The sequence below is a fragment of the Hemitrygon akajei genome, chromosome 4 (assembly GCF_048418815.1).
Source record: "Hemitrygon akajei chromosome 4, sHemAka1.3, whole genome shotgun sequence".
NCBI lineage: Eukaryota > Metazoa > Chordata > Chondrichthyes > Myliobatiformes > Dasyatidae > Hemitrygon > Hemitrygon akajei.
The window spans coordinates 77,940,306-77,964,545 of record NC_133127.1 but is presented as its reverse complement, the minus strand read 5'-3'; the positions used below and the strand labels follow the sequence as shown (position 1 = coordinate 77,964,545).

Sequence of the window (24,240 nt, the reverse complement as noted above, 5' to 3'; positions counted from 1 at the left end):
TATGCAGATCATTAAAATTAGAATATTGGTCAATAAGGTGATTATGTAAGCAAATAGGATGTTTTTCTTTTAAGTCAAGATATTATATGCAAAACCAAGGAGATTATACAAGATCTGAGCACAGCAGCAACTATGCTACAGTTTTGCTCAGGGCATAACACAAAATGTGAGGCCAGAGAATGTAAAGGAGATTTAAGATAATTTTGCCAAGACTGGAAAATTGTATCAATATGGAGAAATGAATAAATTATGATAATTTCCTTTGGAACCAAAGAGGCTAAGATGACTTAATTGAGATAAATTAAATAATGTGGATCCTGGATAGTATAAATGGAAAATGCTAGTTGCTTTATCACTGGGAAAAAATTTAGAAGGATAAGGGATATTTTTCATCAAGAGGTTGGTAACAGAATTGGAAGGCAAAAGGGATAGTAAAGGCAGGACCCTCATCTTATTTAAATGGCACATGGCAGTGTATTTGAATAGCTGTACTTGACATGGCTATGAACATTATGCTGGAAGGGAGGATTAGTTGGAGATCTCTTTTTGATTAGCACAGACACAATGTTGTAAATTTTGTAAGGTTCTTCATGTCACCATCTAAAATATCTGTGAGGCTAATACAATGAGTGACAAGCTAGTTACAGGCATTCAATGAAAATATTAAATATATTTTAAAATCCCTCAGTATTCTGCAACACAAATGCAACATGCAATCATTTTATAATTCAATGTAAAACACAAATAAATGCACTTACTCAGATTATGAAGTTGGAAAAGGCCATAATCTGAGCTAACAGTATGTAAATTAATGTGCAGACGAAGCTAGAACAGTTGTCAGCATATATGACAATCCTATAATACATAGGTTGTTTGCTTTGGGGATAGTATTTAAAATTTATATAAACTTAAACTGAAACCATCACTTTACAGTGCCAGCATTGTCCCTTTGGCACTGTCTTACAGAATGCTTAATCTTAAGTGGTTTTATTGGTTACAAAGTCAGACCAGAGCTTACTAATACAAATCCATTACTCACAATAGTGCCTATGGTTATTCTCAAACCTGCTTATCTAACTGTGGAAGCTGTAGCCAGCTCCAGCAGCTGGGTCTGAATAGTGGCAGAGCCTCAGAGGATCCAACAGTACACCTAGCAACCTCCATCCATACAGCCTTAGATAGCTGCTAATACCTTCCCCCCAACACAGCAAAAACTAAAGCTGCAAGGAAATCATAAGAGTTTGGCAATTCTCTAGCATAAATGTCAGTAAATCTCATCATGCTGCAGTCAGGCTACTGAACTCCAAAGGGACTTCAGTCGTGTAGCAAACCAACAAATTTGGTATTCCAAATCAGTCAGTAACTCCAGGACTTCTGTGTTTGATTTGATTTAATTCCATTGAAACAGACAAATACTGTTCACAACCACTAGAATACAGCAGCAACATATGACCAATACTTCTCTTAAAACAGTCTGGTAGTCATCTGTGGCCAACATCTCTTTCATTCCTTAAGGCACTTGTTGCTCCAGCTATCTATAAGCTACTCATCACTGCCTACATGTTTGTGAGGTAAAATAATGCTAGTTTGAATAAAGCTAAATACATTATCAATTAGGTGGCTTTATTTTGTGTCAGAGAAGTACAAGAACTCTGCTCAGGAGCTATATGCAATGGCATGAATGGAGCCATATACTTAGTGGATTGAAAAGTGCAGTTCAGATTTCAATCCCATCACTCTGGGACAGCATGCCACAAAGAACAAGACATCACTTGCATTTGTGGAAAATGGCATTGAACCCTAGCTGGATAAAGTCTCAGTGAATGAAACACGAGAGGACAAATGCTCAGCTTTCAGATGCTCTCTTTATTTGGAAACAACCTCATAGAAAATCAAGTTTTGAAAAAGGGGGAAATTTTCCCACCACGAGGTGCTTGGGTGCAATAATCAGTTCTGTCATTTGAAAGGTAAAGGCCGCGTTATCTGCATCTATTTATCTTGTATCTAATTTGTCACAAATGCAATTGACATCTCCATGAAAATTTTATTGGTAGAAATAGTCAAGTTGGTCAAGGGAGACGAACCCAGTTTATTGTTATATAGACGTGCTTGCACTGCTGCAGTGAAAAACTTGTGCAGCAGCATCACAGGCCAATAGCATTAGAGACACAACACTCACAAGAAAATTATATAATATTTTACAGGAATGAACAAGTAGAACAAAAGAAAACAAAGAAAATAGTAGTGCAAAGTAGTTACAGTGTTACTATACTCAGCTAGCGATACGGATGTACAGGAAGTAATGTTCATTGTAAATAAATTGTGTTGAAAGTTCAAAAGGAATGGAGAACCAGAATACATTACTGGTCATTTATTTTAAATGTAAAATTTATCAACAAGTATGTTAAAACAATTAATATAATTAATATATAATTTGTAACCCTTCCACTTTTACCTCTAGAATCCCAATGAATTCCAGACTAGTTCATCTTCCACACTTAATGAACTTGACCATATGCTAAGATTTGATTTCTTTACTCTAAATCAAAATGCTCAATGTTTTAGCTAACACACACCAATGCCCATTTAAGCAAACCTCCGTTTTAAGATTCAATTTGCTCATGGCTCAGCCCTTCCTACAAAATATCTCTCCACATCAACTCAACCAAAATATATCTATGCTCCATCAATTCATTTCTTTTGCTAATTTCTGATTATTAATTGCACCTCCACTGGCAATTATGCCTTTAGCTGCTGTGCCTTTTGAACACTGAAGAGCCTTCATAAACATTTTCATCCCTGTACCTCCTTCCGGGTGCTTCTTAAAACCTTCTCTCATCTGTCCTAACTTCTCATATGGCTTAACTTTGTTTGCTAATTCCTAGTGGGGTACTTTAGGAGTGTACGAGGTGCTTTGTAATCAGTAGTATTATCTTGTTGCAATTAGATTTGTATCGAATTAAATGTATTAAAATCTCAATGCTGTTCATATGGTCGTCACCTGGCAGCTTTGTATTAGTTCTGTATGGACACTCAATAGTCCAGGAAGGGGAAAAATCTGAATTCCACAAAGTTTCAATCTATTAGTCATAACTACAACAAATAATGAGAACAATTTCAACAAAAATTTAACTGGACTAACGAAGCATTAATGTTGGCTTTACATTTAAAACTTAAAGCTTTAAGAATTGTCCCAATATATGTATACAGTGACTATACATATGTTACAAGACAACTATATAAAGTTTCATATGAAATAAATCATATAATCTTAAGCCCACGCTCAGTGCTCATGATTTTGTTTCTCCATTATTTTCTTTGCATCATCTTCATTTGTTAAAATACACATTGTTCTCTATTTAATCACACACATGGACAATGATGGCAAGTATATGACAAATCAGTATTTCAGGAATATTTATTTTTCTCCTTTTATCATTTATATGTATTTGTTAATACTCAGACATTTTAGCAAATATCTCAGGGTTACCTGTTACCATGAAGAATGAAATATAAATATTATTAGTGACTGGTGTACAGTAGCTGCCAAGTCTCCAATTTTCTTCTGGTGGCTGAAATGCTAAATTTATGCATGTAATCTGACCAATTTTCAAAACTAATGTTGAAATGCAATTCTGATATGACTAACTGCTACAGGTCAAATTTAAAACATCAGTAGGAAAAATGCAAATGTGTAGATGATTTGATTATTCTAGTTTTACAGAGTGTCTTTTAATAAAATTGAAAATGGGATAAAACTTTAAGCATATTCAAAACAGCTGAATGGAAGTGCTATACCATTTGACTGCCCACGAGTAATTTTAACGGTATTTCCACCTCTTTGAAAGTAAAACAAAAAAAGTACAATTTAATTCTACATGCAAAATATTCAGCTTATTTTAGGATTTGAAAAGACAAATAGTAATACCTTAACATCAATTTTCTCATGATGTATACAAAGTCAGATAAATTGCTTTTGTTACATGACAATTCCACCAATTTACATGCCTAAACTACTAAGATAAAGTGTTATAAAATAACTTCTCCTTGTGTCCCTTGCAAGAATATTTAGTAATACTCCAATAAAGAGCTTCCAAGAAGAGCAGCTATATACATAACATACAAACAATTTTCTACTTCATTGTAAAATCAAATGACTTGGGTCAAGTTCTCTTTATTAAAAAACATCACCATCTACACTTACAACAAAAGTTAAAAAAAGCTGTTCCCAGTTAAAGAAATTTGCAATTTGACACCACTGAAAAACAATATAACTACAATTTAAATATTGACGGTATGTACATACAAAATGGGGGAAATAAGTTGTAGACCCTATTTGGTATACTTCTTTAATGACTGCGAGGAAGTGACAAAAATTGTTTTGTCCTTGATCCAAAAAGCTTCTGTTAAAAAAGTCTGAATGGTACCATGATCCTGCAGTTTGGGTCTTTGACACTAGAGGCCCTTCATGAAATGCTTAATTATTAAAACTCTTTCCAAAGATAATACTACAGTATTACAGAACTACAGTATTTTAATTTGTCCCACACATCTCATGGATTGAACATTAAGACGCAACAGGTGCTGAATTAAGAAAAGCATAATCTAGACCTCTGATCTATGAAACTTTCCATTTGTTTTGTGTACACTGGTCATCTTCAAAAGAACTTTATTTCAAGTCAATTAAAGACAATCAAGGGTTAAACTTCTAATGCAGAAAACATCAAGGCAAAGCTTCATCCCCATACTTATGCAGACAAATTCAAACCAGCTGCACACTCTTACTGAAATCAATATAATATTCAGCAGCTGTTCCCCAAACTAATGTTTTAGCACAGAAGAGTGTGAACCTCAGAATATCTTTTTTTAAATTTTATTTTATTTTGAGATACAGCACAGAATTGGCCTTTCCAAGCGTTCGAAACGGACTGCCCAACAACCCCCGACAACACTGATTTAAGTCTAACCTAATCACTGGACAATTTACAATAACAAATTAGCCTATCCGTTACATCTAAGGACTGTGTAAGGGCCTGGAGAAAGCCTATGTATTCCATGGGGAGGACATACAGAGATGCTGGGATTGAACTCCGAACTCCAATGCCCTAATCACTGCACTACTGTGGCACCTCAAAGTCTTCCCCTGTAATCTTCTGATAAACTCACAACTTCTGGCAGCCTGCACACTATAGCACCATATTGCACAGTCCTCCAGTACAGAAGGATCTGAATCTCAATCTGCAAAATTACTTCAAACTTATTCACTTCAGTAGACGATCATAGCTTGCAATATTTCACAAATAGCAGGATTAAAAAAATAGGATTAGCTTCTGTGCAAAAGCAACTGCAATGCCAGTAAAAAAAAAAGAGAATAATGGTAGCTAAGTGGAAATATGTTGAAGATTGAGAAGAGACTAAAGTAATTGATAACACGATATTTAAAAGCTAAAACAAAACTAGTTTCTGACAAAATTCCAAACATATTTTATTAAAAATCCGTGTTTAAATATATTTAGAGGAACTGAACTAACTAGCATTTATACACATAATGTGAGCAAATTCAGGACCTTCACTGCACAATATTGGAACTTGCTGCAGATTCTTGCCTGAAAATTAATCAGCATGTATTACTGTAAGACACCAGAGGGTCAGGAACATTGGCAAAAGTAAGGAAATACCTTTGTCATCTATCAAAGGCATTGACTGTCATTTTGAATATGGGAGCTTGTTCTGCACCATCCAATTTTATCATCACTCAAGATCTCACTAAACTGGATGTAAAAGCTTTTAAACCAGCAAGTTTTCTTCCCTGATAGTTTATGTATGGGCAACGAATAGGCTAATTTATGTGAGCTTTGTGCAGGTAATACACTATAGTCTGTGAAATTTGGTCTATAAATTCCATTTGAATATTTCACCATAAAAATTGCAAATATGAACTTATAATCGTGCAGTGCTACCACTTATTTAATGGAGAAAAAGTCTCATCAATCTTTCAATGGGTGATTTGTGGGAAACAAAGTACTGAGTTCAGGAGATGGGATGTTGGGTGGGGCTATAACTGGAGGTCATGGATTAAGGTTGAAAGATGAAAAGTTTAAGGGGAACATGAAGGGAAACCTCTTTTCTTAGAGGGTCATGAGAGTGTGGAACGAGCTGCAAGCACAAGTGGTGCACATATGCTTGATTTTAAGCTTTAAGGGAAGCTTGCCTAGGAACATGGATGATAGGGGTATGGAGGGCTCTGGTCCCGGTGCAGGTCAATGGGAGTAGGTAGATTAAATGGCTTGGCACAAACCAGATGGGCTAAATGGTATGTTCCTGCACTGTACTTTTCTATGACTCTAAAGTGGTTAAAGATCCCCCCTCATGTTCCCCTTAAACATTTCACCTTTCACCCTTAACTCAAGACGTCTAGTTGTAGTATCACCCAACCTCAGTGGAAAAAGCATTTACTCTATCTATACCCCTCATAATTTTGTGTACCTCCATTAAATCTCCCTTCTATCTTCAATTTTCTAGGAAATAAAGTCCTTACCTATTTAAGCTTACCCTGTAACCCAGGTCCTCAGATCCCAGGACATCCTTGTAGATTTTCTCTGTATTTTACCAATTGTGTTTTAAACTTTCCTGCCAGTAGGTGACCAAAACTGCACACAATACTGCAAATTAGGCCTAAGCAACGTCTTATACAATTTCAACATACAGTAACATCCCAACTTCTGTACTTAGTACATTGATTTATGAAGGCTAATGTGGCAAAAAATTTCTTTATGACCCTATCTACCTGTGATGCCACTTTCAAGGAATTATGAACCAGATCCCTTTGTTCTACCACACTCCTCAGTGCCCTCCCGTTCACAGTAAGACCTACCCTGGTTGGTTGTCCCAAAGTGTAACACTCACACTTGTCTGCATTAAATTCTATCTGTTATTTTGCAGCCCAGTTTTCCAGCTGATCCAGGTTCCACTGCAAGCTTTGATAGTATTCTTCACTGTCCACTTCATCACCAATCTTGGTGCCATCTGCAAATTTGCTACCACATTATCATCCAGATCATTGATATAGATGACAAACAACAATTGACCCAGCACTGATCCCAGTGGCACACCACTAGTCATAGGACCCCAGTCAGAGAGGCAACCATCTACTACCACTCCTTGGTTTCTCCCACAACGCTAAAGTCTAATCCAATTTACCACCTCATTTGAATGCCAAATGACTTAACATTCTTGATCAACCTCCCATGCAGGACCTTGTCAAATGCCTTACTGAAGTCCACGTAGACAACATCCATTGCCTTGCCTTTATCAACTTTCCTGGTAACTTCCTCTAAAAACTCTTAAGATTGGTTAGACACTACCTACCACCATGTTGACTATTCCTAATCAGTTTCTATCTATTCAAATATTTATATATCCAGGCCCTTAAGAGTATCTTCCAATACTTTCCCACTACTCATGTCAGACTCACTGGTCAATGATTTCCTGGCTTATTCTTAGAACCTTTCTTAAACAACGGAACAACATTAGCTATCCTCCGTCACCTCACCTGTGGCTAAAGATGTTTTAAATATCTCTGCTGGGAGCCCTGCAATTTCTGCACTAGTCTCCCACAGGGTCCAAGGGAAAACCTTATCAGGCCCTGGGGATATATTCACTCTAATTTGTCTCAAAACAGCAAACACTTCCTCCTCTGTAACTTGAGTTCATGACCTTGCTGTTACTTTGCCTCACTTCTAGAACTCGTGTGTTCAGCTCCCAAGTAAATACAGATGCAAATACCAATTTAAGATCTTCCCTATCTCTTTCAGCTCTACACATAGATTACCACTCTGATCTTCTAAAGGACCAATTTTGTCATCTGGTATTCTTTTGCTCTTAATATATCTGTAGAAGCCATTAGGATTCTCCTTCACCTTGTCTGCTAGAGCAATCTCATGCCTTCTTTTAGCCCTCTTGATCTCCTTAAGTAATCTCTTGCATTTCTTATGCTCCTCAAGTACCTCATTTGTTCCTACCTGTCTTTGCACCATGTTCTTTTTCTTAGCCAGGTCTTCAATATCTCTCAAAGACCAAGGTTCCTTAAACCTCACCTTTTATTCTGACAGGAACATACAAATTATGTACTATGAAAATTTCACTTTTGAAGGCCTCCCACTTACCAAGTATATCTTTATCAGAAAACAAGTCTCAATCCACATTTGCCAGATACTTACTGATACTATCAAAATTGGCCTTTCTCCAGTTTGGAATCCCAACCCAAGGACCACACCTATCGTTTTCCATAATTCGCTTCAAACTAATGGCATTATGATCACTAGATGCAAAGAGTTCCCTTACACAAACTTCTGTCACCTGCCCTGACTCATTCCCTAATACATGATCTGGTATGTTACTAGGCAAACACGAGGAAATCTGAAGATGCTGGAAATTCAAGCAACACGCATAAAATGCTGGTGGAACGCAGCAGGTCAGGCAGCATCTATAGGGAGAAGCGCTGTCGATATTTTGGGAAAATGCGAAATGATAGGAGAAGACCGGAGGTTTCACCCCACCCCCTCCGGTCTTCTCCTATCATTTCACATTTTCCCCTCCCCCCTACTTTCAAATCTCTTACTATCTTTCCTTTCAGTTAGTCCTGACGAAGGGTCTCGGCCTGAAACATCGACAGCGCTTCTCCCTATAGATGCTGCCTGACCTGCTGTGTTCCACCAGCATTTTGTGTGTGTTGTCTGGTATGTTACTGTCTGTGGTTGGAACTTCTCTGAACACACTGAACAAGCTCTCCAGTCTATCCTGTCTCAGCACTGACACGACATTTTCACTGACTGGTAATGTCACTCCTCCCTCTTTAATGTCTCCCACTCTATCACGTCTAAAACAATGAAACCTCTGAACATTGAGCTGCCAGTACTGCCCCTCCTGCAAACGTCTCACTAATGGCTACAATGTCATAATTCCATGTGTTGATCCATGCCCTAGATTTATCGAACAGTTCTCCTTGTACTAAAATATATGCAGCTCAGAACATTACTCCTACAATGCTCAGCCTTTTGGTTCCTGACTTTGTGTGCAGGGTCAACAAAATCTTTCTCTAGAACCACTCCACCATTTGTGCTGGAGTTCAGGTGCAAATCATTCCTTCTGTACAGATCCCAGCTTCCCTGGAAGAGAGAGCAATGACATAAAAATTGGAAACCCTCATTGCTGTACCAACTCCTGAGCCACATGTTAAATTGTATAATCTTCCTATTTCTGGCCTCACTAGCACATGGCACAGGTAGCAATCCTGAGATCACAACCCCGGAGGTCCTGCCTTTTAACTTAGTACCTAACTCTGTTACCTCCCTTTGCAGAACCTCATCACTCCCCTTACCTATGTCATTAGTACATGAACCACAACCTCTGGCTGCTCACCCTCCCACTTAAAAATGCTGTGGACTCCATCCAAGATGTCCCTGACCTTGGCACCTGGGAGGCAACATACCATCTGGAAATATCGTTTCGGTCACAGAACCTCCCTTCTATTCCCTTAACCAACGAATCCCCTATTACTACAGCTTGCCTTTTCTCCCCTCTTGCCGACTTAGTGCTAGAGACATGACCGCTGTGTTTTTCCTCTGCTAGGTAATTTGCCTCAACAGTATTTAAAGTGATATACCTGTTGTTGAGGGGAACAGCCACAAGGGTACTCTGCACTGGCTACCTATCCCCTTTGCCTCTCCTGACAGTAACCCAGTCATCTGTGTCCTGCACCTTAGGGATAGCTACATCCCTGTATGTCCTGTCTATCAACTCCTCAGCCTCCTGAACGATCTGAAGTTGATCAAGTTCCAGCTTCAACTTCTTAATAATGTCTGATGGAAGCTGCAGCTGGATGCACCTCTTGCAGATGTAGTCATCAGTGACACTGGAGGTCTCCCTGCCTTCCCACATCCCAGAACAGGAGCATTTCAGCATTCTGCCCAGCATCCCTACAGCTCTAAATGTGCAAAAAGCTCTGTTCGCCAAAGCCTCAACTCCCCATTCTAACACTGGTCCACTCACACAATGGGCACTTTGCTCAAACCTAACTTCTTCATATTGGACCTTGTCAAGTGCCTAATTATGCATAATCCAATGTCTTCTCAAGAACTGTGGCGCACAAAATGTGTCATCTGCCTTGCTTGCTGCTTTTGAACTTTCTCTTCCTCTATGCAATCCAAAGTCAGATATGGTATGTCACTTGGTACAGCTCTTCCAGAAGTGTGGTAGGGACAAAAATCTGAGCAAAGGACTTAAACACCGAATTCAAAGAAAAATGACTACAGTTTGGTAAGTAACAGTACATTCAAACATTATGGAGAGAAAAAGGATGGTGAAAATGGGGCTGTCAATTTTAAGGTTAGAATTGCCATATGTATTGGATTCTGAAAGCAGAAACAATGAACACATATTTGAAGCAAAGATGATTGAACACTGTGATTTAACATGATGATAAGGAAAGGTGAGTGGTAAAAAGACAATTAAAGGAGAACTTTCCCATTAAGTTTTGTGGGAAAGTGCTGGAAAATTTACTCGTCAGTTTGCTAGGATTGGAGGAATTATACTTGATCCTGCTGGCTTGTAAACAAATTGAAAAAAAAGTGACATCATAATTTCTCTAGGGCAATTAGCAAAGCACCATAAAAGCTAGTCCAATCAAAGATACACTTATCTTCAAATGAACAAAAATCTAGCCAATTTTGATTGCTGTTAATTTTTAAAATCTCATTTTAAATTTCAGAGGAAAATTAAGAACTTTGTTTGGGAGATGGTCAAGAACTTGAGAGGGAAATGCATGTCTTTATATAGATGACAGCATTCTCAGGATTCCTGTGCACATATCTGGGGTTTTGCCAGTCCCAAACTAGCTGGCTTTTTTCTACCTGCTTTATTCTGAGTGCTTGTTCCACATTGGACCAAATCCATCAGTGGAGTGAAGGTGTGGCAGGTCCCCACCATTTAGGCTGGAGAACCTGCCTATTGTGCTATGTTGGACCAAGTGCACGAACATGGACTACATTTACACAAATGGAAAGGATCAATGTACGAGGCAATTCACGTTTTATTTTCTAAACAACTGAGTTAGTTATTTTTTATTTGTTTTTAAAAAGTGTTCCCATTTTTCAAATTGCTGAAATGATTTCTTTGGTTTAGATAAACCTTCTGCATGTTTTTAAACAACATGATTTCAGACATTCAGAAACATTTTTCATTTTTTAGTCAAATTCAACAGCTGGTTTATGTTCATTGTTTAGCCAACTGTCAAAGTTCTTTTCAACTGTTTAGCAGACAAGTTCTGTGCTGCCCACAGTACCATCCAACTGCCCTTTGAAGCTTATCATAGCAATTCACAGATCAAGGGGATGAAGATCAGGCTGGGTTGGTTTCAAAGTGACACCATCAAAATATGATTTTTTTAATGCAAGCCACAGAGGCCCACAGTAAGCATGAGTAGCTTACTGTTGGGTGAAAATTCTAGGCTATAACTTTCCTTTAGCATTACTGCAACCGAAATTTGAGTCATGAAACATTAATTGAAAGCAAAACAACAGAAATATTATAGAAATGGAACTTTATATTATTTTTCCTTTACTTACTGTTTGGGTATCCTCCAATACTATGGTTTTTCCCGTTCCAGTACCAGAGAAGTAGAGTTGCATCACGTGACCCTGACAGGATGTAACAGTCACCTCCAATGTATGACTCAGATCTGGCTAAACAGGTTACAACATCCCAGTGTCCAAAAATCACCTGAGTTAGTTTACCTAAAAAGAAATTTAAAATATCACCATTAACTCAATTTTAGATGAATATATTGTATTTCATGACCTACTAATGAAATTTTATTTTATTAAAACAATATTCTGCACCATGTCCTGAGAAGATAATGAATGGATTTAATGATTTCTAGATACATCTTACTAACATTCACATCATATATGAATTATTAGAATATTAGATCTTCTATTATCCCAATACAGTAGTTTTTTTATCCTATCACATATTTAACATAGAAAGTGAGAGCTAATAAATTTTCAGAGAAAAAAAATCAAACAACTGGAGTAGATAGCTGTAAAGGATGAGATAATAAATACTCAAGTACATAATTCTTTGATTTGAGGAGATTAAAAAGATCGACAGTGCTTTGGGACCATTTCTGTGCAATGATTTTGACAAGCAAATATATCTTAGCCACAGCATCTGTAAAATAAATAATCTTTTAATTGCAAAAAGATCTTACTGATGTCACAGAAAATGTTACCGTGGTCAGTATCTGCAGCCTTTTATGTAGATGGAGAAATCTTGGCTATAACAGTGGATAATGCATGTTTTTAAGATTGAGGAAAAGGAAATGCTTTCCTTTGATGTTATGTTATTTTAACTTCCTCATTCACTGCTTTATATCCTACCTGTACATCACTTACCATCCAGAAAAATAAAAAGTAAATGGTTTCAACTACCTATGGTTCTTTCACTTCCTCTCTTCACTAGTGCCACTACCTCCCAAATGGCAGATGAGAGCATACACCAATCTAGAAAAGCATTTGTTTTCCTTATCTGTGATTTTCTTTCTTCTGGTGAATCACTCAACTCTAAATGGTGACCTCTATATAGTCATTGAATCCGCTAGTGGAGATTAAAAGATCCAAGTCACATTTAATATACTATATTTAGCAGTGAAATGAATTATCTTTTCCTAACAATCTTTTATCCATCATCTTCAACTAGTTCAATGGTGTCCATTCATTTTTGAGGCCTTACAAAATTCAAAATGTTATAGTCTTTAAAAGGGGGGCATCTGGTTTTACATTTCGTATATTTATATGTATTTGAAACAAGGGTTAAATAATGATTTCAATCCAATCAGGATGTAGAAAAGTGCTCTGCACAGGAATACATATCATTGCACACATGCATTCACTTAAATGCTACATATGATTTGTATATAACTTTAAAAAGACCAGTCTGGAATGTACATGCCTAATAATAACCTCAAAGGTTTCACAATAGAAATGTTTGAAGTCGAGCACTAAGAAACTAGCTATGTTCATTTCAAATGCTGACAAGAAGCACTGGTGATATTTAAACAAAGGCATGAAATGGTGGATAATATGCTGAATTATGCTAGACCAATACTTAAAATGATTGTTTGCAACTTTCAATTAAAAAAACATTAAATGGTAACCAAGGCAATGACATTAGTTACCTCTAAACACAGAACTCTACATTTAAGCATCCTTCCATTATGATATGGATTTATCTATAGGGCTACAAAGCAGATGTATACATTTGACGTCAAGTAACATTGCCTCACATTTGTGCATTTACACCGAGACTACACCATTGGCAACAATTAAGTGGCTCAGTTAATGGAGGTAATCTTTACAGTTCTAAGGATATTGCAAGGCTAGAGTCAGCAAGTCTTGACTGCTGCGATTAAAATAGGCACCAACTAAATGCTCTGCTAGTTCTGTAAAAGGAAAGTTTTCCAAAGCCAACTGTAATTTAATACAGCAGAATTGCAAGAGCCTTGCCAGTTTTTTCCTGTTTGTGATGCGTTTGAGTGAAGTTACCAATATTTAGGAGTCCACTAATACAGAATGAATTGTGGTAACATAGTAAATAACTACCTAAAATGTTCTTGTGAAAGCCAAGTGCTGAAAAATATAACAGGATATAACCAAGTATTGAAATGTCAAGTGCAGAAATTTTCTACTACAGTCCACTTTGTATGAAATTAAAAGCATTGCCAATGATTATATAATTTTATTCATAGCATGAAAATGGGCACATTCAACTTTTGATTCAAGTATTAGCTTTTCAACCAATAGCTTGTATTCTTTTATGTTTAAAAAGTAGGCAACTTACTGATAAATTGGAATGCTTAAAATATATTACGTTTCCAGATTATGAGTACAGTATACTAAAGTATGACATGCAATTTAGTGATTAATATTAAACAGAAGGATACATCTCATGAACACTGAAATCAAAGTACCATAGAACATTTTTCTATATTGTATATAATAGAAATTGACACCCATTTCATTTTTAGCTTTTGGGGAAAAATATTTTTCATTCTCAAATTACAAACACGAAATGTTTTACAGAACATTTAAATTCACTTTAGGTAGATATAATTTAGAAACTAATACATATTCTGTAGGAAAAGACAGAGAACTTTATTCCAATACAAGCACACCAAATTACCTACATTGCTTTACATTAACTTGATATTTGATATTGCATTTTCCCTGACATACAGAACTGATTAAAAGGAATTTGTGCTCCCAGCATAGAGCAAAGCCTGTACAGGAAACAAATTTGGGGTGCACAAACCAGTTTTTCAAATCAATAGAACATTTCAGGGGACTTCTCAGCACAGTTTCCTGGTGAGCAAGGATATGTACAGAGAATGAAGATTTAAGAAATTAATTATTGCCACTGATGTCTTCAGGGTTGCAGTTCCATTGGGATCTCTGTGTGACTCTGAAACTGCAGCTCTTTTTTGAGCTATCTGTAAATATCTGTCACCAAAGCCAAATTTTAGGCTTCCAGTAATTAAACTCAGACACTTTAGAGATTGTGATTATGCAAACGAGTGGCTCATCGGGGTGCTTCAGGAGGAAATAAAAATCAACTGCATATCATAAAATTGAATTTATATTCAGGACCGGAGTGTATTTGGTGGTAGCAGTCTATTCTGATTCCTTGATAAACAAGTTCAAGTTACAAGATAACCCACACATTCTGTTTCAATGCCCTTGCACTGGATTCTTCTAACACAAATACTCTCATAGAATTGTAATGGACCAATGACGCTATGCCGAATATTTGCTTCTAAATTCATTAATGAGAGTTTCAAACCTATGTCGGTTATTATTTGTACTTAAAGATCATTCATGTTGACCATAACCACTTTATCCGGTTTAAGATGGTGCTGCATTTTCTGCATTTTCATAAACTGTGGAGAACCTTGTCCAACACCTTCAAGTGTTTCTGAACCATTTTAGGAAACATGTTATTCTGATTCTATAGACTTGTTAGGATCTCTTGCACCATTTTGCCTGTACCTGAAAGCAACATCTTAGGGGCTGACTTCATCTCATACAGTAATCAATGCTTATGGTTTGTTTTCTCATGTAGTTATTAGAATCTTTGGCTCTTGATTTACTTGTGTATAGGCATGAGACAAATTGCTGGGGTATTATGGACCTGACTCATCTCCAAATCAATCTTGAATGGGGGATAAGGATATTGCACATCTTCAGTGGCTCCTTTAAAGGTCACTACTTAGCCCCAGAAGAATCTCAGAATTTTACTTGCCATGAAGATCACAACCAACACAATCACTTAATGTATCAAAACTGCTGAGATGAAGGAATGTCAGATCTGTACTGATGGCCCATTTTGTTCCATCTTTCACAGCTTCTCCTTCATCTATTGGTTAAGTGCTCAAGAAACTTATCTGGGTTGACAACAAATAGGCTTGCCTCTCCAATGATGCAAATTTGAGCTTCATTTGGACCATGTTGCTGCACGTCTTGTTGGTATTGTACCAAGGATCACAGTAAGACTTTGGTTGCCTCACTCTCAGAATGAATGAGAATCCAATAACAATGCAGTGCCCCATAAATAGTTTCTATCCATCAACAACGGTAATTTTGACCAGATAGACTCAATGACTGGCAATTGTTTTTCAATGCCCTCGCACTGGATTCTTATAACACAAATACTCTCATAGAATTGTAATGGACCAATGAAGCTATGCCGAATATTTGCTTCTAAATTCATTAATGAGAGTTTCAAACCTATGTCAGTTATTATTTGTACTTAAAGATCATTTATGTTGACCATAAACACTTTATCCGGTTTAAGGTGGCGCTACCGAAGACGGTTCAACAGCTTACTGGTACGTCATAAGGCAAGAGAATTGACTAAAAACATTTCTTATAACATCTTTCATGAAGCAAATTGTAGTGAACTATCACCGTAGATAGTGAGGAGGCAGGTGGAGGTGAGGCTGGCTTGGGGGATGAGCCATGCTGGGACATTGTGAAGTGCACACAGAGACAGAGTTTGTATTGTTGCCAGAGATAGTGTGCGCGATTTGGAGAGGAGTCGACATGGAAGAGTTTCAATGCCCATCCACCTAACCTAGTGCGAGGAAGTGCTGAGCCGATTTGGTGTGATCGAGAATGGCTCCGGGCGGGGGCGGCCCAGGCATATTAGGGCACCTGGATCTGGATCCTGGAACATGGCACTACTTGGTGCTTGGACAATTTAAACACCAGCACAGCCAGACTGAAAGCCTGAGTATCGGGACCGGGGGCAAGGATTGGGCAGATTTTGCTTGCTGTCCTGTGAATGTTCATTCCTTTCTCTGCTGCACCGAGGCTGTGAACTGAGCGAGCTGCTGTGCGTTTCTGCCCCACTGGTGTGGAAACTGGGGACTGAGGCTAGGCTTGGGCCTACAACTGTTCAGGGAGTGGATCTGGGACTCAGTCTGGTTCGGGATGCTGTTGGCTTGCTTCTATTGTTTGCATGAGATGTGTGTTATTTTTTCCCTCTTTTTCTCTGTGCAGTGGTTTTTGGCCTTTTTAAAAATTGGGTTACTTGAGTATTTTGCTTTGTTGCTGCCTGTAAGTAGACAAATTTCAAGGTGTATAATTTATACATTATTTGATAATAAATGTGGTTTGAATCTTTATCATCAAGTATTGAAAAACACACATCCACCTTAGCAAATTTTCCATTACTCCTCAAGATCTTATTTCATGCCCAATTTGCTTTCTAGAAAGGCACATCACCATCATTGCCTCCAAAAGATTACTCACAGATCCAACATATGTTCTGGGCAAAAGTGGCACACATTTTTAAGTTCCATTTATGTACCAGTGGATTTCTAACATACTTGCCTGAGCATCAAGTCTACAATGTAATTTCAACTAGTCCCACAAGCCCTCTATTAAAGCCTGAAAATTACACATTCAATGTGATATTCTTTGCCCATTTTTTTAACCAATGAATTACACACCAATTTGCTTTTCTAGTCCCTTCTGCATTTACCAAACCTACACATTTCAAAGATTTCTGACAGCATTGGATTGAAATGCCTTTTTAAAGTTTTAACTGTATCTTTGTACAATACCTCTATAGTCGCCCATAACAACACAGTAAACTCACAACTGTTTTGAATGACTGGCAGCAGCTGGACCAATTCTTTGCTTCGCACATTGTCATGTTTCTGTGTTCCATGTTCTCTCCTGCAACACTGGCTATAAAGTACATCTCCACTCTTTCTAGATAAAGGGAAAATAGCTGGGTCTGCACATATTTTGAGACCCCAAAATAGTGAATCATTTGCCCTGCTGTTCCTACAATTCCCCACTCCACACATGCCCTTTCTCAGAATTTTGCTTCCTTATTCCTTCACGTTAAAAGTGCTGTATTGAAGCACCAAACCATCTTTGTCACCAACTGTGCTATGCTCTTCATTCAAGCTGCTGCAATGAAGACACATACCAGTTAAGGCAGAGCCTAATCAGAATATCTCTCATTCAGGGAATCAACTAATTACAGAGTTTGGACAAAACAATGTATTAAAGTCATGCAATTTTACATACTTCAATTTATACCTCATTCTGTACATGGCCCAGCAAATAAAATGTAACAATATTTTATTGGTAGGCCATTCTATTTGGCAAACTGTTGTAGAAAAATCTATAAGAATACAGTCAGCCCTCCTCATCGGCGAGGGATTGGTTCCAGGATCCCTCGCAGATAGCAAAAAACGTGGATGCCCAAGTCCCTTATTTAACCTGTTTCACTACAGTGGACCTTATTTAACCTGTCCCAGAGCGGTGGTCTTTAGGACCCAGCGGAGCTCTGAATCCGCCGTGTTTCTGTTCACGAAAATAATCACGATCACGATTGAAAATAAAGTGGAAATAATAAAGTAATCGGAAAGAGGTGAAACGCCATTGGTCATTAGAAATGCGTTAGACTACAGTCAGTCAACGATCAGAACAATCTTAAAGGATAAAGTGAGAAAGGCCCTGCCCCGATGAAAGCTACAATTATTATTAAGCAACGCAGTGGTTTAATTATTGAAATACATACGTTTCTTAAGTGTTTTAATATGCATAGAAAGGTAACACATACTATTTTCTAAGACAAACGTTTGACTAACTGACGCTAAATAATACTGGATGTAGCTGTTCTGACTTACTTAGTAAGAGAACTTAAGATTTTTTAAATCTCGATCCACGATAACCACGCACATCCTCCCGTATACTTTAAATCAACTCTGCATTACTTATAATACCAAATACAATGTAAATGCTATGTAAATAGTTGTTATACTGCATTGTTTAGGGAATAATGACAAGAAAAAATGTCTGTACATGCTCAAACAACGAGTGCTGGAAGATCACTTCTGGGTTCGATTCGCGGTTGGTTGAATTCGCGCATGCGGAACTTGTGGATAAGGAGGGCCGACTGTATTCCTCTGATTGGCAAAAGACCAATATTGTCACATATAAATGGGACAGGATGGGTATTGTAAGTAAATTGAATTTAGAATATGGTCTTCTTTAGAAAGAGATTCAGACTGACAATTCAAAACACCTTTGAGTGCTACTTTTGAACTTCCACTGCCTTTCTGATTGTGCTCCATGGCTAGATTTCTCATGGATTTCCCAGCAGGTACACTGGGAAATATGGTTGCTAAATGTTTATCAAATGCATTCAATTTCAATGACAGGAATGTTTCCAAGATAGCCAATTTTCAGATCATTTCCATGTTTTCAATAAATGGATTTACAAAATGTATTAAAAGTACTCAATTATTTTCAGGTATTCTAATTGCTTTAAATGTACACTTATATGATTTAAAAACCTGTAGCTTTTAATAGTATGATATCTTTAAAACATTTTAAATGCTTTTGAATGTTTGTGAATGGCATTGTTTCTCACTGGAGGCACGGTTTACCCAGTTGCTAAATATCCAAAGGACCTTGCTGAATAGGTCTCGACTTCAGAGACTCAACTATTATGTTAGTCAGAATTTCTTCCTCACAAAGATCACCACCTTCATACATTAACCATCAGGGACTGCTTGTTTCATTACTACAAAACCAAAAGCAAATTAAATCGCATTAAGATAAATTTCAACATTGTTTTCTACAGAAGATGCTATAACTGTTCCATTACACTTTCAATTTCATATACTTTGACAATAGTGAAATTTATGGGCACTTTGACATATAGCTCCATTATCAGCAATGGAAAATGCAATTGTCAATCTGTGCTATGACTTCATTTCCTTTCTTTAATGCAACATGGAAAGGATTTACCCTGAATTAAAAGCTAAGAATCTATTTTCTTGAGCTAGTATAGAAAAATATCAACTCTCCAGAAAATAATCATTTTTGTAACAGTTTTCCTTGCCTCTTACAAAGGCATCCATGTATAAGCAAGGCTCCCACACCTTACATTTAATTATTGTAGGATGGTGATTGGTCAGCAGTTGGTCATGTGGTCAAGACATCATCAAGATGATTGGCAAGACTTTAAGAAAACCTGTTTTTTAGACTTCATTAAGGATAAGTATGGTTGATTTGTGATTGTTAAGGCTTCAATATATGGAAAGGAATATGGTATTCTCAATGTTTACTGTCCTCCAGCTCATCCTCTCAAATTCCTAATAGATGCTTTTTCCAAACTTACAAGCTTTTCAATACAAAACATTATTGTAGGTGGGAATTTTAATTGTCTCATGGACCCAATGATGAACAAAGTGCATAGTGGTCCCCCATTGCTCTCCTCACAGTCCAAACAAATCATGGGTTTATGTGGAGAACTAGGACTTGTGAATATCTGGAGGTTGTTACATCCCTCAGACAAAGACTTCACATTTTTTTCTAATCCACACAAGTATTACACCAGAATAGACTTTTTACTAACCCCCAAAACGCTCCTAGATTTAGTTGTATTCTGCACAACTGGAAATATCGCTATTTCTGACCATGCAGCAGTATATTTAAATATTACGTAAGCCCAAAGATAATTCAGCACGATCTAGACATTGGAGCTGAATCCTTTTATTCTAAAAGTTAATAAATTTATAGACTACTTTACTTCCAAAATCAAAACTTTCCTATCTATTAATTCCAAGTCAGCGAGTAGTCCATCAATACTCTGGAAAACCTATGGCCTATGCAAGGGGATTAATTATCACCTGCTCTGCTAGTAAGAAGCGACAAGCTGCGGAACAGAAGTGCCTAGTGGAAGCAAGGCTTGCGGCAGCTGAAAAGGATTATATTAATAAGCCTTCTGCAGCCAAGTTACAGAATATCACAGCCCTACGCTGCACACTAAACTCTTTACTCACACAAGCAGCCAAAAGAAAATTGACATTTGCTAAACGATTGTTTGAACATGGTGAAAAACCACATAGGTATTTGGCTTACTTAGCTAGAAAAACAAAATGCCTCTCAGACTATTGCTTCAATTGGGGATGGGACAAGAGCCCTCACTAGTAATTCTAAAATTATTAATGTTGTGTTTAAGAATTTTTATTCTAAATTGTATCAATCTGAGCAATGTAATGATGGACAATCTAGGATGGAGTTCTTTTTCAGGAATTTAGATCTCCTAGGCATTTCCTCTGAACAAGAGTCCCTCCTCAATGCTCCGTTATCTATACATGAGATACAGGAAGTTGTGAGACAGCTCCAAAGTGGGATGGCCCCTGGTCCTGATGGACTCACTAATGAATTCTATAAAGTGTCCACAGGGTTATTATCAGAGCCTATGCTAAACATGTTCAATCATGCATTTAATTGTGGTCTTTTCCCACCATCACTGAGAGAAGCTAATATCTCCATAATTCTTAAGAAAGGAAAGATCCCTGAAGATTGTGCCTCCTACAGGCCTATTTCATTGTTAAATGTTGACTTTAAAATCTTATCTAAAACCTTAGCGTTGCGATTAGAAACTATGTTAGCTTTTATCATAAAAGAGGATCAAACAGGTTTTGTAAAAGACCGTAGATCATCTAACAATATCAGAAGATTTCTTAATGTGATTCAGGCACGTCAGCAACAGGCAGTGGACAGCTTGGTGGTTTCCTTAGATGCAGAAAAGGCCTTTGATCGTGTTGAATGGCCGTGTCTTTTATTCCACTTTAGAACGATTTGGTTTGGGCAATAATTTTATTAAATGGGTGAAAGTTCTTTATAATGACCCTTTGGCTGACTAATGGTATTAGGTCAGATAATTTTAGTATTCTGAGGAAGGGCTTCCCTTTATTATCACTATTTTTCACATTAGTGATCGAGCCATTGGCTGAGGCTATTCAGCGAGATGCCAAAATATCTGCTCCAGACATAAGACTAAAGTCACATAATATTACTTTGAATGCGGATGATGTTCTAATTTTCTTATCAAACCCTGCTATATCAGGGTTATACAACTTACACAATGCATCAATTAATTTAGTGCCTTTTCAGGTTATAAAATCAACATAACTAAATCAGGGGCTATGTCTCTGGGAAATCTGCAGCAGGTACCTAACACCCAGGGTGTTTTCCCCCTTTAAATGGTTGCAGACAGGTTTTGTTTACTTAGGCATATTTATCACACCTGTTTGATCAATTGCTCAAAGCTAACTTTACACAGTTATTTGACAAAATCAAACAGGATTTTGAGCGATGGAGCACTCTTCCCATTTCTTGGCTTGGCCTTATATCCTTGCTCAAAATGAATATTCTTCCTCGTCTGCTCTACCCAACACGAATGATTCCAGTCATTTTTACCCAACAAATACTTAAAAAAATAAACAGCTGGTTTGTTTCTTTCATCTGGAATAAAAAAAGACCCTGTATTAAAATGTCTAAGTTACAGCTTCCCAGTAGTCTAGGGGGGTCTGGATTTTCCAAATATCAAAAAATATCAATTAAATTCCTTTTTATCTTATGTGGTCGACTGGGTTTGCAGGGACCCCTCCTCAATTTGGCTAGACATTGAAGCTTCACAAGCAAAATGCCCTCTTATTAATTTGCTCTTCCTCAATAAGATGAAACTAGTTAAGGAATATTGTCACAATCCAATAAATATTCCTGGATTTAGTTGCTTCAGGTGTGATAGAATAGGAGGGGCCAGAGGAGGAGGTGTTGCATTGCTTGTCCGAGAAAATCTTATGGCGGTGCTTTGGAAGGATAGATTAGAGAGATCCTCTAGGGAAACTATTTGGGTGGAATTGAGGAATGGGAAAGATGTAGTAACACTGATAGGAGTGTATTATAGGCCACCTAATGGGGAGCGTGAGTTGGAAGAGCAAATGTGTAAGGAGATAGCAGATATTTGTAGTAAACACAAGGTGGTGATTGTGGGAGATTTTAATTTTCCACACATAGATTGGGAAGCTCATTCTGTAAAAGGGCTGGATGGTTTAGAGTTTGTGAAATGTGTGCAGGATAGTTTTTTGCAACAATACATAGAAGTACCGACTAGAGATGGGGCAGTGTTGGATCTCCTGTTAGGGAATGCGATAGGTCAGCTGACAGATGTATGTGTTGGGGAGCACTTCGGGTCCAGTGATCACAATAGCATTAGCTTCAATATAATTATGGAGAAGGACAGGACTGGACCTAGAGTTGAGATTTTCGATTGGAGAAAGGCTAACTTTGAGGAGATGCGAAGGGATTTAGAGAGAGTGGATTGGGTCAAGTTGTTTTATGGGAAGGATGTAATAGAGAAATGGAGGTCATTTAAAGGTGAAATTATGAGGGTACAGAATCTTTATGTTTCTGTTAGGTTGAAAGGAAAGGTTAAAGGTTTGAAAACGCCATGGTTTTCAAGGGATATTAGAAACTTGGTTCGGAAAAAGAGGGATGTCTACAATAGATATAGGCAGCATGGAGTAAAGGAATTGCTCGAGGAATATAAAGAATGTAAAAGGAATCTTAAGAAAGAGATTAGAAAAGCTAAAAGAAGATATGAGTTTGGTTTGGCAAATAAGGTGGAAGTAAATCCGAAAGGTTTCTACAGTTATATTAAAAGCAAGAGGATAGTGAGGGATAAAATTGGTCCCTTAGAGAATCAGGGTGGTCAGCTATGTGTGGAGCCGAGGGAGATGGGAGAAATTTTTAATGATTTCTTCTCTTCGGTATTCACTAAGGAGAAGGATATTGAATTGTGTAAGGTGTGGGAAACAAGTAAGGAAGTTATGGAACCTATGACAATTAAAGAGGTGGAAGTACTGGCGCTTTTAAGAAATTTAAAAGTGGATAAATCTCCGGGTCCTGACAGGATATTCCCCAGGACCTTGAGGGAAGTTTGTGTAGAGATAGCAGGAGCTCTGACGGAGATCTTTCAGATGTCATTAGAAACGGGGATTGTGCCGGAGGATTGGCGTATTGCTCATGTGGTTCCATTGTTTAAAAAGGGTTCTAGAAGTAAGCCTGGCAATTATAGACCTGTCAGTTTGACATCAGTGGTGGGTAAATTAATGGAAAGTATTCTTAGAGATAGTATTTATAATTATCTGGATAGACAGGATCTGATTAGGAGTAGCCAGCATGGATTTGTGCGTGGAAGGTCATGTTTGACAAACCTTAATGAATTTTTTGAAGAAGTTACGAGGAATGTTGACGAGGGTAAGGCAGTGGATGTAGTCTATATGGACTTCAGCAAGGCCTTTGACATGGAAGGTTAGTTAAGAAGGTTCAGTCGTTAGGTATTAATGCTGGAGTAATAAAATGGATTCAACAGTGGCTAGATGGGAGATGCCAGAGAGTAGTGGTGGATAATTGTTTATCGGGATGGAGGCCAGTGACTAGCGGGGTACCTCAGGGATCTGTTTTGGGCCCAATGTTGTTTGTAATATACATAAATGATCTGGATGATGGGGTGGTAAATTGGATTAGTAAGTATGCCGATGATACTAAGATAGGAGGTGTTGTGGGTAATGAGGTGGGTTTTCAAAGCTTGCAGGGAGATTTATGCCGGTTAGAAGAATGGGCTGAACGTTGGCAGATGGAGTTTAATGCTGAGAAGTGTGAGGTTCTACATTTTGGCAGGAATAATCCAAATAGAACATACAGGGTAAATGGTAGGGCATTGAGGAATGCAGTGGAACAGAGAGACCTAGGAATAACAGTGCATAGTTCCCTGAAGGTGGGAGTCTCATGTAGATAGGGTGGTGAA

General features: G+C 37.7%; 1 protein-coding gene across 2 annotated transcripts in view; it reads right to left on the bottom strand.

Annotated features, from left to right (window-relative positions):
* lrba (LPS-responsive vesicle trafficking, beach and anchor containing) overlaps nt 1-24,240 on the bottom strand; it is an 807,866-nt gene that overhangs the window by 33,158 nt on the left and 750,468 nt on the right. For both annotated transcript variants that reach the window (XM_073042906.1, XM_073042907.1), the window contains exon 52: nt 11,625-11,792. In XM_073042906.1, coding sequence (XP_072899007.1) covers nt 11,625-11,792 — 168 coding nt within the window. The remainder of the gene's footprint in view (nt 1-11,624; nt 11,793-24,240) is intronic.